This window comes from Dryobates pubescens, chromosome 10, assembly GCF_014839835.1.
Source record: "Dryobates pubescens isolate bDryPub1 chromosome 10, bDryPub1.pri, whole genome shotgun sequence".
Lineage (NCBI taxonomy): Eukaryota > Metazoa > Chordata > Aves > Piciformes > Picidae > Dryobates > Dryobates pubescens.
The window spans coordinates 36,934,304-36,949,916 of NC_071621.1; the positions used below are offsets into that span (position 1 = coordinate 36,934,304).

Here is a 15,613-nt window from a genome sequence, read left to right on the forward strand (position 1 = left end):
TGTGCAGCTGGATGGAATTTGGAGAGATCTCAACACTGCAGTCCTCAAAGGACCAAACTTTTGCATGCTACAGTCAGACAAGACAAATACATTACTCTTTAATAACACCTCCAAGTGAGAAATGAATTTGATGAAATATACCCTGACTGCCCTTGTGTGACATTTGTGCCTTATGCACACACAGGAGTAAGGGAAGGAATTTAATGCCTGCCAGCCTGACTTCCAGGGCAAATATTTCTGGCCTCAAAAATGTTTAGTTTGGTACTAAGAATGCAGTCAGGCAAAGCCTCTTGAATAAGGTAAGTCAAGCATGAGGGAAAGATGATTCCCTTCCCACACCTGAAGATGGATCCAGCATAGCCAAGGATCCCATCACCACCTGTGGGAAAACTGAAAACAAAAAGACACTGACTTGTTGGGGCTGTGGGGTTTGGTTGTTTTTTTAAATACCAACCCCTTCACTCACTTCTGCCCAGAACTACCTACAGGGAGGTAGTAGCCAGGTGGGGATTGGTCTCTTTTCCCAGGTAACCAGCATGTGGCCGTTTGACGCTGTGCCTTTAAGGAAGGGGCACACTGGCTAAATGTTTGTAAAATATTTTGGTATTCTAAACGAATTTCATTGGTAGGATTGTGGGAGGAGAGATTGGACCCAGGGGAGTTGGGAACTTTCTCTCAGTCTTCCTTCCTTCGCTGTCCCTTTCGGCTGGATCTGCTTCTGGGATTCTGGCCAACTAAGATAAGATACTAACTCCTGTGCAAGGCCTTTCTTCCTTTCCTGCCCTGTTAACTGTCCTCGTCTCTTCTTCTACCTCTTTTGGGGGAGAAGGGAGGTAGGGGGTTGAAGGGGGCACAGGGGGAAGCCCCCTCTGTGGGGGGTCTGGTTTCTGGTTGAGTTCATTTGCTGTATATTCCCGTATATACTGTAAAATACCTGTATTTGTTGTGTTACATAGAATCTGTTTCCTTGTAAAATATACTCTCATTTCTCCGACTGGGTTTAGCCGTGGTTTCTTTCTCAGTGGGGGAGGGAAAGCAGAGCCTTTCCTTTCAAACCACCACACTCTTTTTTTATTGGCTCACCAACGTGGGGCCGGGCAATTAAGGAATTAAGTTGATTTATTGCTTGTCTCAGCCGGAGAAACGAAATGAAGGTGCTCTGGGTTTTAGAACGTTTATTCTTCTCGGTCTGTGGCATGTTGGTCTACCGGTACTGCATCGGGTTGATGTTAGACCAGATAGGTAAATATTTAATGCGTAAAATCTATTTGTGGTTTATGCATAGGATCCAGCTGTTGTATAAACACTGTTTGGGTTTTTTTCGGCTCACTAATTACGGCAATAGAACGTCTTCCACTTTGCCGATCGAGATAAGGGAGTTTAACACTTCAGGAGGTCAAAGAGTAACTTTAAGTGCTGGCTGGGATCTTAAGGTGATTTATTTGACGGGTGTAATCCTGCTGTTGCTGATAATTATTGTGTGTCTGCTGTGGGCTCTATATATAGAGAAAAAGGTTTCTCGACCATGTTTTGTGATTAAGCAAAAATCTAGGAAGCGTAGGCGTTCCTCTAAATCTGCCCCAGAGTCCTCGAGTGACGAGGAAGGGGCTGCGTCGGTTAGAAAAATAGCAAAACCTATTGGAAAAGCTGCGTTAAATGCTCCACTCTATGACTTTGGCAAGCAGCCAGGGGCGGCTCCCATTCCCAAGATGGCGACCGGTAGTGAGGCAAGGTCATTTCCGTCCACCATGACAGGACCGGAAGGGGCCCCCACGGCAGCTGATTTAGATCAGGACCTGTCAGCTTCTATCAGGATGGCTGTAAATTCAAACACAGCTCCAGTTAAACAAGTAGCAGTCTTAAAGACCAGAGGTGGAAAGGCCAAAGCTGATCCAGGAGCTAGTGGAGCTAATGGAGGAGAAGAGCAGGAGACTGATCCCGGTGAGGGAACCTCTACTAGACAGACTGATCCTGGTGAGGGAACCTCTGCTAGGAAAGTGCCTGCTGAAGATGAGGAGAAGATTTGTCTTAGAGATATAGCTGAGTTATTGAGATCATCACAGGATGGAGATGCAGCTAAGACAGCAGCTGGCAGTGGCGCTTTTCAGCTTAAAGAGGTCCTTAGGAGAGTGACAGCAGGATTATGGGGACAAAAGGTTCAGGAAGATGTGATAGATGGAGAGCAAGATGACATCACCGAATGCTCGTCACCAAGGGAGGAGATTCGCAATGTCCGCAAAGATTACCTCAGAGCAGATAAGGAACCCATCCTATCTTGGCTTGCTAGGTGTTATGATACAGGTGCTCCAGCTCTAATAGTTGGAGACAAGTCAGCAGCTCAGCTAGGAACTCTCTCAAAGGATAATGGAATAGACAGACATCTAGCCAGGATTCTCGGTAAGGTTAATCTGTGGATACGCCTTCTAATGGCGGTTTCCCTGAGATACCCTTCCCGAGATGACCTTCCATGGAATCCTAAGCCCTGGACTACCATAGATGAGGGAATTAAGCGTCTGAGAGAGTTTGCCATTAGAGAGATACTCTATGGTGACCATGATACTCTGAATCCTGATGACATTCCTGTGGCAGCTGGTCTTGCTAAAAAGCTTATCAAGCTTGCTCCTTCCAATTATGCAAACATTCTGGCAAGCAGAATTGTGGCAAGAAATTATGGTGGAGATCCTCCTACGGTTGGCCAATTCACTGATCAACTAAGACAATTGGATGATAGTATGACACGTGTTTCTTTGGTTTCAGCCATTAAAGCTCTGTCTAGTGAGATAAAGGATTGCATGAGAGAGCTGAAGGATGAAATCAAAGATTCCATATGCCAATTGGCACAAAGAGATGATTCCAATTCTTCCTCCAGGTGGGTGCAGGTTTCAGCTGTGAGGAATAGACATCCTCCAAGGAGGTCATTCCAAAACAGGCCAAACCAAAACAGACCACCAAGGCAATCACGTAGGACCATTTGGATAACTCTACGTGATCAGTTTGGTGAGAACATGAACAGGTGGGATGGTCAACCAACTTCTAATCTTTTCAGGAGACTGAGGGAACTGCAAAGTGGCAGAACCCGAGGTAGCAATACCAGAAGGGTAGCTGTTACTTCCACAGTTCCCCAGGACAACAATGACAGCTCCAACAGTGACTCCAGTTCTAACACTGCACAGTGTGCTCGTTGCACCTGTGGAAATGTTCCCCACAATTAGGGGTGCCCTGCCTCCCGCCAGGGGGAGGAGAGGGATAATACAGATAACAGAATCTATTGGGATGTGTACATCCAGTGGCCTGGCACTTCACACTTTCAGAAGTACAGGGCCTTGGTTGACACAGGAGCTCAGTGCACCATATTGCCATCAAATTATCAGGGATCAGAGTCCATAACTATTCTGGGAGTCACTGGTGGATCTCAAGAGTTAAGTAAGGTGGAGGTTAATATAAGTCTAACTGGTAAACAATGGAAGAAGCATACAGTTGTGACCGGACCTGATGCACCTTGCATTTTGGGAATTGATTTTCTGAGAGAAGGGCGTTTCAAGGACCCTAAGGGTTACAAATGGGCTTTTGGAGTAGCTTCTGTAGAAATTGATGGACAAAAGCTGAAACTGTCTGCCAGACCTGAGCTTTCTGATGACTCTGCAGTTGTGGGACAACACAAGATTCAGGACATTAAGTTGCCGGTTGCTTCTCAGACTGTGCATCACAGACAATACAGAACCAACCGTGACTCTTTGTTGCCCATTCAGAATCTGATTCGTCAGTTGGAGAGTCAGAAAGTCATCAGCAAAACTCATTCACCTTTCAACAGTCCGGTGTGGCCTGTGCGAAAGCCGAATGGAGACTGGCGTCTGACAGTGGACTACCGAGCCCTGAATGAAGTAACTCCGCCTATGAGTGCAGCAGTACCAGACATGATGGAACTCCAGTATGAGCTGGAATCCAAAGAGGCCAAATGGTATGCTACCATAGACATTGCTAATGCCTTCTTCTCTATTCCCATAGCAGAGGAATGCAGGCCTCAGTTTGCTTTCACCTGGAGAGGAATCCAGTACACTTTCAACAGACTGCCAATGGGCTGGATCCACAGCTCCAGCATCTGTCATGCAGTAATCCATGATGCTCTGGAGGAAGGTGGTGCTCCAGAACACATCCAGTTCATCGATGATATCATCGTCTGGGGCAAAACTGCTGAGGAAGTCTACGAGAAAGGCAACAAAATCATGGACATTCTTCTGAATGCAGGTTTTGCCATCAAGAGAGACAAGGTGAAAGGTCCTACCACAGAGATCCAGTTTCTGGGAGTGCAGTGGCAGGATGGACGCAGACACATTCCAGTGGATGTGGTAAACAGAGTCTCTACCATGGCAAATCCCACCAACAAGCAAGAAACTCTACGTTTCTTGGGGATAGTGGGATTTTGGAGACTGCACATTCCTGGATACAGTCAGATTGTGAAACCTCTGTATGATGTGACTCGGAAGAGGAACAGTTTCCACTGGGGACCTGAACAACAAGCAGCCTTTGACCAGATAAAGCAAGAAGTGGTACAAGCAGTGGGTCTGGGACCTGTCCGAGATGGTCCAGACATTAAGAACATTTTGTACACGGCTGCAGGTGACAATGGTCCAACCTGGTGCTTGTGGCAAAAAGCTCCAGGTGAGACACGTGGACGACCTCTTGGTTTCTGGAGTCGAGGTTACAGAGGTTCAGAGGCTAATTACACTCCAACAGAGAAAGAGATTCTAGCTGCCTATGAAGGAGTGAAAGCAGCTTCTGAAGTGATTGGAACTGAATCACAACTTCTTTTAGCTCCCAGATTGCCAGTTTTGAATTGGATGTTCAAAGGCAAAGGTTCCACACCACATCATGCCACAGATTCCACCTGGTCTAAGTGGATGGCCCTGATAACACAGAGAGCTCGAATGGGAAATCTTGAAAGACCTGGTCTGGTGGAGGTGATCTCAAGTTGGCCTGAAGGTACCAACTGTACTAAACCTCCAGAGGAGAGAGTAACTCGTGCTGAGGAAGCTCCTCCTTACAATGACCTTTCTGATGATGAAAAGAAATATGCTTTGTTCACAGACGGTTCCTGTCGTCTCGTCGGGAAGAAGCGAAGGTGGAAGTCTGCCGTGTGGAGTCCAACACGCCGAGTTGCAGAGGCGAAGGATGGAGAAGGAGAGTCCAGTCAGTTTGCTGAGGTAAAAGCTGTCCAGCTAGCTCTCGACGTAGCTGAACGTGAGAGATGGCCAAAGCTTTATCTCTACACCGACTCATGGATGGTAGCCAATGCTCTATGGGGTTGGCTAAAGAACTGGAAGAAGAATGGCTGGCAGAGGAAAGGAAAACCCATCTGGGCAGCTGAACTGTGGCAAGACATTGCTGATCGAATCGAGAGAATTCCAGTGAAAGTGAGACACATTGATGCTCACATTCCCAAGAGCAGAGCTACTGGGGAACAGCAGCACAACCATCAGGCAGATCTAGCTGCAAGAGTTTCTCAAGTAGACAAGGACTCTGAACTTGATCTCGACTGGAAACACCGAGGTGAGATATTCTTAGCTCGGTGGGCTCACGATTCGTCAGGACATCAAGGCAGAGATGCAACATACCAATGGGCTCGTGACAGATCCATAGACATTTCCATGGATGCCATCACACAAGTCATCCATGACTGTGACATTTGTGCTGCTATTAAGCAGGCAAAGCGAATTAAGCCCTTGTGGTATGGTGACAGATGGTCCAAATACAGGTATGGTGAAGCTTGGCAGATTGACTACATCACTCTACCACGTTCTCGTTCTGGTAAGCAGTACGTGCTTACTATGGTAGAGGCAAACACTGGATGGCTGGAAACTTATGCAGTCCCACATGCAACTGCACGCAACACCATTCTCGGTCTGGAGAGACAGATCCTGTGGAGACACGGAACTCCAGAGAGGATTGAGTCAGACAACGGAACTCATTTCAAGAACAACCTTGTAAAGAGCTGGGCAAAAGAGCACGGTATTGAGTGGATTTTCCATATTCCTTACTATGCACCAGCTGCAGGGAAGATTGAACGCTACAACGGTTTGTTGAAGACCACTCTCAAAGCCATGGGAGGTGGATCTTTGAAAAACTGGGAGAAACATTTAGCACAAGCAACCTGGCTGGTGAATAGTAGAGGTTCAGTGAACCGAGCTGGACCGGCACATTCAGATTTGCTGCGGAGAGTAGAAGGTGATAGAGTTCCTGTTGTTAGAGAAAAGAATCTGTTAGGTAAAACTGTTTGGGTATTTTCACCCTCAGGAGAGGCTAAACCTGTCCGAGGGGTGGTTTCAGCAGAAGGTCCGGGTCACACTTATTGGGTAATGCAGGAGAATGGTCAAATTCAGTGTATTCCACAAAGAAATTTAACTTTAGCTGAAAGAGCTTAATTTCAGACTGTTGTACAGCTACAACGCGCCCAAAGGAAGAATCCCTGAGGAATCTACAGTGCACGAACCCTGAGAGCCCTGAGTCAACTGAGAGTCCCTGTGTTCCTGTTTGCCTTTTCTTCACTTCGTCTGCGGAGAGACAAGCTGGTTTCCATTTTCTTATTTCCTGACTTTTTGGACTTCTGAATCGTCTACATCTGAGTATAGCCGGAACGGACTATGAACTTTACTCACGAACTGTAAATATTGTTTCTGATTGGATGGACAGTGCGAACGACCAATGAAATTGTTTAGAAGGGGTGGATTGTGGCCGTTTGACGCTGTGCCTTTAAGGAAGGGGCACACTGGCTAAATGTTTGTAAAATATTTTGGTATTCTAAACGAATTTCATTGGTAGGATTGTGGGAGGAGAGATTGGACCCAGGGGAGTTGGGAACTTTCTCTCAGTCTTCCTTCCTTCGCTGTCCCTTTCGGCTGGATCTGCTTCTGGGATTCTGGCCAACTAAGATAAGATACTAACTCCTGTGCAAGGCCTTTCTTCCTTTCCTGCCCTGTTAACTGTCCTCGTCTCTTCTTCTACCTCTTTTGGGGGAGAAGGGAGGTAGGGGGTTGAAGGGGGCACAGGGGGAAGCCCCCTCTGTGGGGGGTCTGGTTTCTGGTTGAGTTCATTTGCTGTATATTCCCGTATATACTGTAAAATACCTGTATTTGTTGTGTTACATAGAATCTGTTTCCTTGTAAAATATACTCTCATTTCTCCGACTGGGTTTAGCCGTGGTTTCTTTCTCAGTGGGGGAGGGAAAGCAGAGCCTTTCCTTTCAAACCACCACACAGCACCAGAACAAGAGGACACAGTCTCAAGCTGCACCAGGGGAGGTTTAGGCTGGATGTTAGGAAGAAGTTCTTCCCAGAAAGAGAGACTGGCCATTGGAATGTGCTGCCCAGGGAGGTGGTGGAGTCACCATCACCGGAATTGTTTAGGAAGAGACTAGATGGGGCACTTGGTGCCATGGTTTGGTCTCATTAAAACACTTTGGCCATTACCACCTTGAAACAGAGAGAAAATACAAACCTATGTGAGGAATTGTACCCCATTTTAGAAAGACTGCTATGGAATTGTATTTACCATAGCTGGAAAACCCATTAAAGACAGGCTGCTACGTACCTAACACTGCTCTCATGTGAAGAAAAATGAGGGTAGAAGGTAGAAATGTGGGGTTTAGACTTTTTACACAAAATATGGAAGATGAAAGACCACCCCTCAAATCAAATGCAAACAGTCAGTAATTCACTAGTCACTCTAAGAATAAAGATGGTTAGTGATTTGATCTCTAAGGCCAAGTGCATTTTATGTTTGAAGTATATAAAAAAAAGGCTACTCAGTCAAAAGGAAAAATAGAGAGGAAAAGTGTTTGCTGGCATTCACTGACACAACTGCACTTGGATTCTGCATTCTGAAAGTGTAACAGTGCATCAGCCCACCAGATCCAGGATGCCATCAGCTTATGGAAGAGCATTACTGAGGGCCTTTCAGTTTTCCTTACTTTTGTCTTCATAAACAAATCTTAAGGGCTATAGAACTAAGAAATCAGAATTCATTTATTCCATCTTCAGCACGTTAAGAACACTTCCATTGCCAACACCATCCCCAAAGCACAGCTGCACAGTCTGGTAGCTAAGAGTAACGGCAGGACTTTCTAGGCTATCAGTGTGCTCCTGCAGAAAAGGAACATGAGACTCCCAAACAATCTTTCCCACGATCAGAGGCACCAGCCAGGCTTGATTATGTTAACAATGTGTCATGCAACGCCTACAAGGAGTCAGCATCCAACCTCAATAACCCGGGCTTCACCTCCAGTTTCCCCCGACTCCACCTATGTCCCTGAACTGCAGATTCCACAGGAGGCCTCACTCCCAAAGGGTGGTTTGATTTAATGGATGTGCTAATTGGCTGACCAATGTAAACAGTCTGACAGGTTACAGAGCAGGCTAAAAAACCACAGACTTGCACCAACCCTGCTGTCATGTGCACATCATTTTTAACTCCTCCTCCATCAACCACCTTTTGCTAACGCTGCACAAGGTGTACATCTTTCAGAGCACTGTCCCTTCATCAGGTCTTAGTGAAACTGGCCAACACAAACAGCACTGATTGATGGAAACTCAAAAATGGCTCTGTCACCTCTCTCTCCTTCCTACACAATATGCCACTGAAATCAAGCACACCACAACAAATTTTACTTACAACAATAAAAGGGGAAAAAAATCAACCCAAGTTCAGCCATCTTGCCAAATCGACAGGAAGGCAGAGTTCAATGAGATCCAGAGCAGCAACTTAATCTCAAAATGTTCTCAGGACACACCTGGGGTTTGAAAAGACACTGCTGTTCAAATAGAATAGAATAGAATAGAATAGAATAGAATAGAATAGAATAGAATAGAATAGAATAGAATAGAATAGACCAGGTTGGAAGAGACCTTCAAGATCATCATGTCCAACCTATCATCCAACACCACCTAATCAACTAACCCATGGCACCAAGCACCCTGTCAAGTCTCCTCCTGAACACCTCCAGTGATGGTGACCCCACCACCTCCTCAGGCAGCCCATTCCAATGGACAATCACTCTCTCTGTGTAAAACTTCCTCCTAACCTCCAGCCTAAACCTCCCCTGGCACAGCTTGAGACTGTGTCCTCTTGTTCTGGGTGCCTGGGACCAACCTCTGCCTGTCTACAACCTCCCTTTAGGTAGTTGTAGAGAGCAATAAGGTCACCCCTGAGTCTCCTTCTCTCCAGGCTAAGCAACCCCAGCTCTCTCAGTCCCTCCCCATAGGGCTGTGTTCCAAGCCCCTCACCAACTTTGTTGCCCTTTTCTGGACTTGTTCCAGCAAGTCAACCTCCTTCCTAAACTGAGGGGCCCAGAACTGGACACAGGACTCGAGGTGTGGCCTAACCAGTGCAGTGTACAGGGGCAGAATGACCTCCCTGCTCCTGCTGGCCACACTGTTCCTGATGCAGGCCAGGATGCCATTGGCCCTCCTGGCTGCCTGGGCGCACTGCAGGCTCATGTTCAGCCTACCATCAACCAGCACCCCCAGGTCCCTCTCTGCCTGGCTACTCTCAGCCACTCTGACCCCAGCCTGTAGCTCTGCATGGGGTTGCTGTGGCCAATGTGCAGAACCCGGCACTTGGATGTGTTCAATCTCCTGCCCTTGGCCTCTGCCCATCTGCCCAGCCTGTCGAGGTCCCTCTGCAGAGCCTCTCTACCCTCCAGCAGATCAACTCCTGCGCCCAGCTTGGTGTCGTCAGCAAATTTACTGATGATGGACTCGATGCCCTCATCCAGATCATCAATAAAGATGTTGAAGAGCATGGGGCCCAGCACTGATCCCTGGGGAACTCCACTAGTGACAGGAGTTGTTTCCATGCAGAGCTGTTGCTCCTCAGCGAGCTGGCCCCTCCCTGATCTCAGGGATTACAAAAGTTGGCTTCTAGATTTTTTTCATTTCTTAAGTCAGTTCCTGCAATAGTCTGAGGAGAAGCATGTGCCTCCTGCTCTGTGACTTCCTCTCTCCCTCGTGGGATGTTATATGACCATCAGGGGGTTGGGTTGTTTTGGTTTGGCTGTTTAAAACTGTTCCCTCTCACCCAGCTAACTCAAAAAAGCCGTGAGAGCACTCACGTACTCTCCGAGTGACACCCGAATTACCCGCAACCCTGGCATCGCTCTCACTCCACCATTACTTATCTTCACCACTTGTTCTGCTTGCACTAAAACAAGTGGAAGGCCATGCTTTGTTCCTCTCAAAACGTCTGACTGAGGAAAGTTGTCAGTGGTTCTCCTTCCACCCTAAAATTCCTGCCCTGTACTATATAGCTGTACCAGCTTAAGACAGCAGATTTATGCCTGCTTGATAAACCACATCCCTTGAATGAATTTTCCTGGTTCCCAGGGTGGTTGTAGCCAGGAGAGAGTTGGTCTCTTCTCCCAGGCAACCAGTACCAGAAAAAGAGGACACAGTCTCAAGCTGCACCAGGGGAAGCTGAGACTCAAGGTGAGGAGAAAGTTCTTCAGTGAGAGAGTTGTTGGCCATTGGAATGTGCTGCCCAGGGAGGTGGTGGAGTCCCCGTCCCTGGCGGTGCTCAAGAGGGGATTGGATGTGGCACTTGGTGCCATGGTCTAGTGGTCATGAGGACTTGGGTGACAGGTTGGACTTGATCTTTGAGGTCTTTTCCAACCTTATTGATTCTATGATTCCATGATTCTATACCAAAAATCTTTGCTTAGTTAGGCAAGGCTGAGGCTTTCCCTCACTTCCACCACTACTGTGATGCAGGCTGCAGTTTACTTCTTGTGTCCTTGAGCATAAATTCTTCAGTCCACCTGAATGCATTAACTGGTTCTTTTAAATCTCTCAGCATCTCAGTAAATGACAACTGATGGAAGAATTCTCCTGGTCTGCTCCGAAAGCCACATGAGCAAAGCCGAATGCTAACAGCCTGGAAGGAAGATGTCACAGCCAGCTTCTTACTTGAGTAATGTTTAAGCTCATTTTAGTCATACTTAACCCAGCTTCCCCTAAAATCTAAAGGCAAGCACACACTGACCTGCATGTCATTTACAACGCAGCACAGAGATACAGGACATCACACACAGCCCAGTACAAGGCAATCACACACCACCATCAGAGCACGTCCAGCTACAGGGTCCTGAGAGAAGGCAGTCTTTTGCTGGGCTATCCCAGAGATTCAAGCTGGCATACAGAAGCATATTCAAGGGTAACACTAACATCCTTTTGTGTCTCTCCATACTACTTCCAAACACATTCACAGAGCAAACAAGACTACAATTTAATATACCCAGAAATCCCAGACTATTTTAGGTACACCACTGGGCCAGCACAGCCTTCTCACACACCTCACAAAGATCAGACTTGATGACTAGGTGTATGCTGGCAGATAACACAGGCTTTGTTCAGGACCAGTTTAAACAGCTCTTTCTTTCAGGGTCACATGAAGCAACCCTGAAGTAGCAGCACACCACCTATGTGCACCACTCCTCCTTGGGGCCAGCCTCTGGCCCTATGTTACAGCAAGGTACATGCAGCCAGGAAAGTGATGTGACAGGCTGACTTTTGGCTGATGATTCTGTCTTCCATCCAACAGCTGTCAAAAATAATTCATTAGTGCAATAATTAGGCTTATTCCTGGTATTACCTCTAGTCAGTCAGTGAGCTATCTGTGAAGAGACCTGCTAGCTGCCATGTGCAAGACTACTTGCCCACACTGTCCTCGCTCCACCTTATGCTGGCTCTGGTGCTTGTCAAACCCCGCTTAATAAATCAATTCAGTTCATTAAGGCAGCTACAAATAACCCTAGTTAAAAGCAGGACAGTAACCTCTTCTGAGTCAGTGAATGAATAGAATCTGCTCAAGGGGAGGTAAGGTCCAAAACCACACAAAACCAGCAGTAGTTATGTGTCTGGGAGCAAGCTCAGCTTTAGATGACTCTGGTAAGTCAACAGTGTCAACCAAAATCTAAGAAAATTAAAGACTGTAAAGAAGGTCATGTAAAAACTGACACAAAAGTTTTGCAGTACAGCAATGCCATTGGTTGAGAAGGTTCCCACCCCCCCTTGGATCTGTGACAAGGTATAACTCTTCATGGGGCCACAGTGTAGGACAGATTGGGAAAGCACCTTGGATTTTGGGGTCTGATTTTCTCCTCAAAGAAGCTTCCCCTCAATACACAACTGCACGACTGACTGAACCGTGGCAGAGCTGTGAGCAGCAATCTCCTTACCAAGCCTGGCTGCTGGAAAACTTTAATTACAGAGCTGTTTAAGCTGCTTTATCTTTAGGCAGACCTAGCAGATCACCACTACACCTCTCATGGCTCACTCTGAGCCCATTCTCTGTTGCTACAAGTATTCATGCTCCCACACAGCAAACTATATCAGAAAACAGATATAAATAAGAAGTTACCAGGGAGGGGGAAGGGGCAGGGGAGGGAATGCTCTCTTAGTTTCCAGTTTCAGCTCACTCCATGCTCCAACAGCTGCCACTTATGTTTGTGTCAGTTCAGAGTGAAAATAGTCACTGTCAGACATGGCAGCTCCTCAGGTCCACCTTGCTACCAGTTATTAACTTTTTTTTAATCATGCAATTAGGTGTCATCACAATTTTCACTCAAGGAACACTTCAATAGGAGCTTAAACCAATCATGCCAGGACTGCTGCAGTCCCTCTCCTTCCCTTCTTCTCAGTTACATAGCTTGAACATTTTGTCATACCAGCAATGGTACAGGGCTGAAAGCACAGACTCAGTGACTTGCTTTCTTTCTTAGCTTACAGCCAGCAATCCTCCAAGCACCACTACAGGAGGCACACAGAGGTGAGGACAGAAGGAAGGGCTCACCTGCAGCAATTTCAGCTTAGGTCAGCTTTCATGATATGTTTCCACAGACAGATGGAAGCAGATCCCAGCATCTCTACCTATACTGTAATCTGCTGGAAACAAGCCAGGGGCTGAGGTGATATAACCAAGCCTGACTGCATGCTCAAACCAAGATACCTCACTTGTGGGATAGTCTCTGAATATTTAAGACTCCTTTAGCCTTAATGCACTTCTGAGCCTTGCATAATCATACCACAGAATCTCCCTGGTCCTAAGGCACTGCTTACCAAGGTGTCTCCACCAGCAGCAACACACACGTGCAGTACACTTGCCAAAGACACAATGCTAGTCTCACAGGCAAATAGTAAGTTTTTTTATTCAGGTATCACAGGTACTGGGAAATGATAAAAATACAATGTTCAGGTTGCACCCATGCCCCTGCAACCCAACAGCTTCATCCCTCTCACAGCTTGTTATGCCACCAGACCCCAACACCCTTCTTCTCCCTTCCTAGGCCCAGGGGAGCCTCCTACCCCAAGCACCAGGCTGTTCACTGTATATCCACCTGCCCTCAAGTCAAACTGCTCCCACCACCATCTTTCTCCTCCCCAACACCAGACTCCCCCTCTAAACATCCTTTTTGCTCTTCTGCCCCCTGACCCCAGGGTTAGGCTGCCCCTTGACCCCTCCCCTGCCTCTCCTCTCCCAACCTACCCTTTTCCTCCACACCAGAACCAGCCTCCCTCCCTTCATATGCCTCATGCCCTTTCCCCCACAGTATATCAGACTCATTCTGCTATGATATCCCTTATGTCCTCCCAAAACATCCCTCATGCCCTTCCTCCCTACCACAGGCCAGATTCCCCACACTCTGATATCCCTTCTAAACATTCTTCATTCCTCTCCTCCTCAGTCCAGGCCAGGCTTCCCTTCCATATCACTTATACAGTCACTCTTACACCCTAGGTCAGGCTCCCTCCCACCCTAATATCCCTCAAGGCCTTCCATCTGAATATGAAACCAGACTCCCCCATCTCTGACAGCCCTTGGGTCCCTTCCCTAAGCCATCCCACTCTCCCCATACCCCTCAAGCCCTTGCCCACTCCAGCTCAGATCTTCCTCTCCTGCCCTACCAAAAGTCAGATCCCCAAATCCCTCATGCCCTTCACCGTCGAGGCCAGCCCCTCCCCATAACCCCAAACCCCTCATGCCCTTGTCCCTCCCCAGGCACTCTCCTCATGTCCTTGCCCCTTCCTCAGACCAAAGACTACCCTCCTGCCCTTGCCTCCCTCCCCAGACCACACGCACTCCTCATGCCCTTTCTCACCCACCCCCCCAGCTCAGGCCTGACACTGCTGTCATCCCTTGACCCCGTCCCCAGGCCAAACACTACCCTCATGCCCCCACTTAGGCCAGGATCCCCTCCAGCCCCGCTCCGCCCCCGCTCACCCACCAGGTAGAGGGTGCCGTAGATGCGGAGGGACTCGGACAGCGCTCCCTGCGTGATGTGCAGGACGGCCATGGAGCAGTGGGGGTGCCAAGTGTGCCCGATCTCATAGCAGCTGTGGGGGATGGACTTGCTCAGCGCCGCCATCTTTGCCGCGCGCGGAGACAGGGCGCGCGCGGCCGCCGCGTCACCGCCGATGCAGGAGAAAGGTCGCGCAGGGCACTCGCGGCGGCGGGGTTACTCGCGGGCAACCGCTCCTCTCCCCCCCCCCCCCTCCCTCCGCGCGGCTCGCGTGAGGCCCACAGCCAATCCGCGGCCGCCGGGGGGCGGGGAGCATCGGGGGCGGGATGGCGCGAGCTGGACGCGCGCCGCACGTGGGGTTTTGGTTGGAGCGGCGCTTCCCGGCTCTCCTTGGGTGTCCCCCGCGTCCCCTCCGTGTTCCCCCCGCGTCCCGCCCGTGTCGTCCCCCGTGTCCGTCCCCGACACCCCGTTGCTCGGGCAGCAGTGTGCTTCCAGCCGGGTCTCTTGGCCTTCCTTGGAGCCGGCCGCCACCTGTCTGCCGCCCCTGGGCCGGGGCCGGTGTCCTTGTCCAGCGAGAGGAACCTCCTGGAACGCCCTCCGTCAGGCTGAGCGGCTGCCAGGCACGGAGCTGGTGGGATAGCCTTGGACAGCAGCAGGGAGACGTGACACGAGCAGCGTCATGTCGGTGCTTGAAGCTTTGATGCACACATTCCCAGTGCGGTTTGGGCTCCGCAGCTCTTGGTGGAACTGCGCTGGAGAAAGGCAGCTAAAGGCATCGAGGAAGTGAGAGAAACTGCGCTATGAGGAGAAGCTTAAAAGAGGTTGATTGTGATTTGGAAAGAAGCACGGGTGGGATGTGACGAAGGCAGTGACTGATGACACGGTTATTGTTCAGTTACAAAAATTGGCATCCCGTTCCAGCTTCAAATGTTGATTGTGTTGGTACCTAATGAGCTGGGAGTGTCAGGACCAGGGGGGTTTACTTAGGTCTTTGTTAAATAACAGCCTGTGAACACTCAAATACTCTCTCTACCTTCTGTGCAGTGGTGAAGTCAGAAGTTATTTCAAGACCTCATGGGAGACAGAGCCGAGACAAATAGGTAGATCAGCAAACTAACCTGCAGACAAATACAGACTTGGAACAGATCCACAGCAAGAAAATTCCTCCCTCTTACATCCCACCTCATAGTCTTCCTGCAAAGCCAGCAGATTTCCCCTCGTTGATTAGACTTAAGACCAGTCTACCACTCCCAACAAGATAGTCCAAATTTGTCATTAGTTTTGCAAAAGCCCTTAGCAAGAACTTCCCTCCAAGAAGCCTGCTATGCA

At 48.6% G+C, this 15,613-nt stretch overlaps 1 protein-coding gene across 1 annotated transcript in view; it reads right to left on the bottom strand.

Moving 5' to 3' along the window:
• Positions 1-14,492, bottom strand: part of TMEM135 (transmembrane protein 135) — a 188,592-nt gene extending 174,100 nt beyond the window's left edge. The window contains exon 1 of the mRNA XM_009901512.2: positions 14,270-14,492. Within this exon, the coding sequence (XP_009899814.1) occupies positions 14,270-14,410 (141 nt within the window). The 5' untranslated portion in view covers positions 14,411-14,492. The remainder of the gene's footprint in view (positions 1-14,269) is intronic.
• Between the last annotated feature and the right edge of the window lie 1,121 nt (positions 14,493-15,613).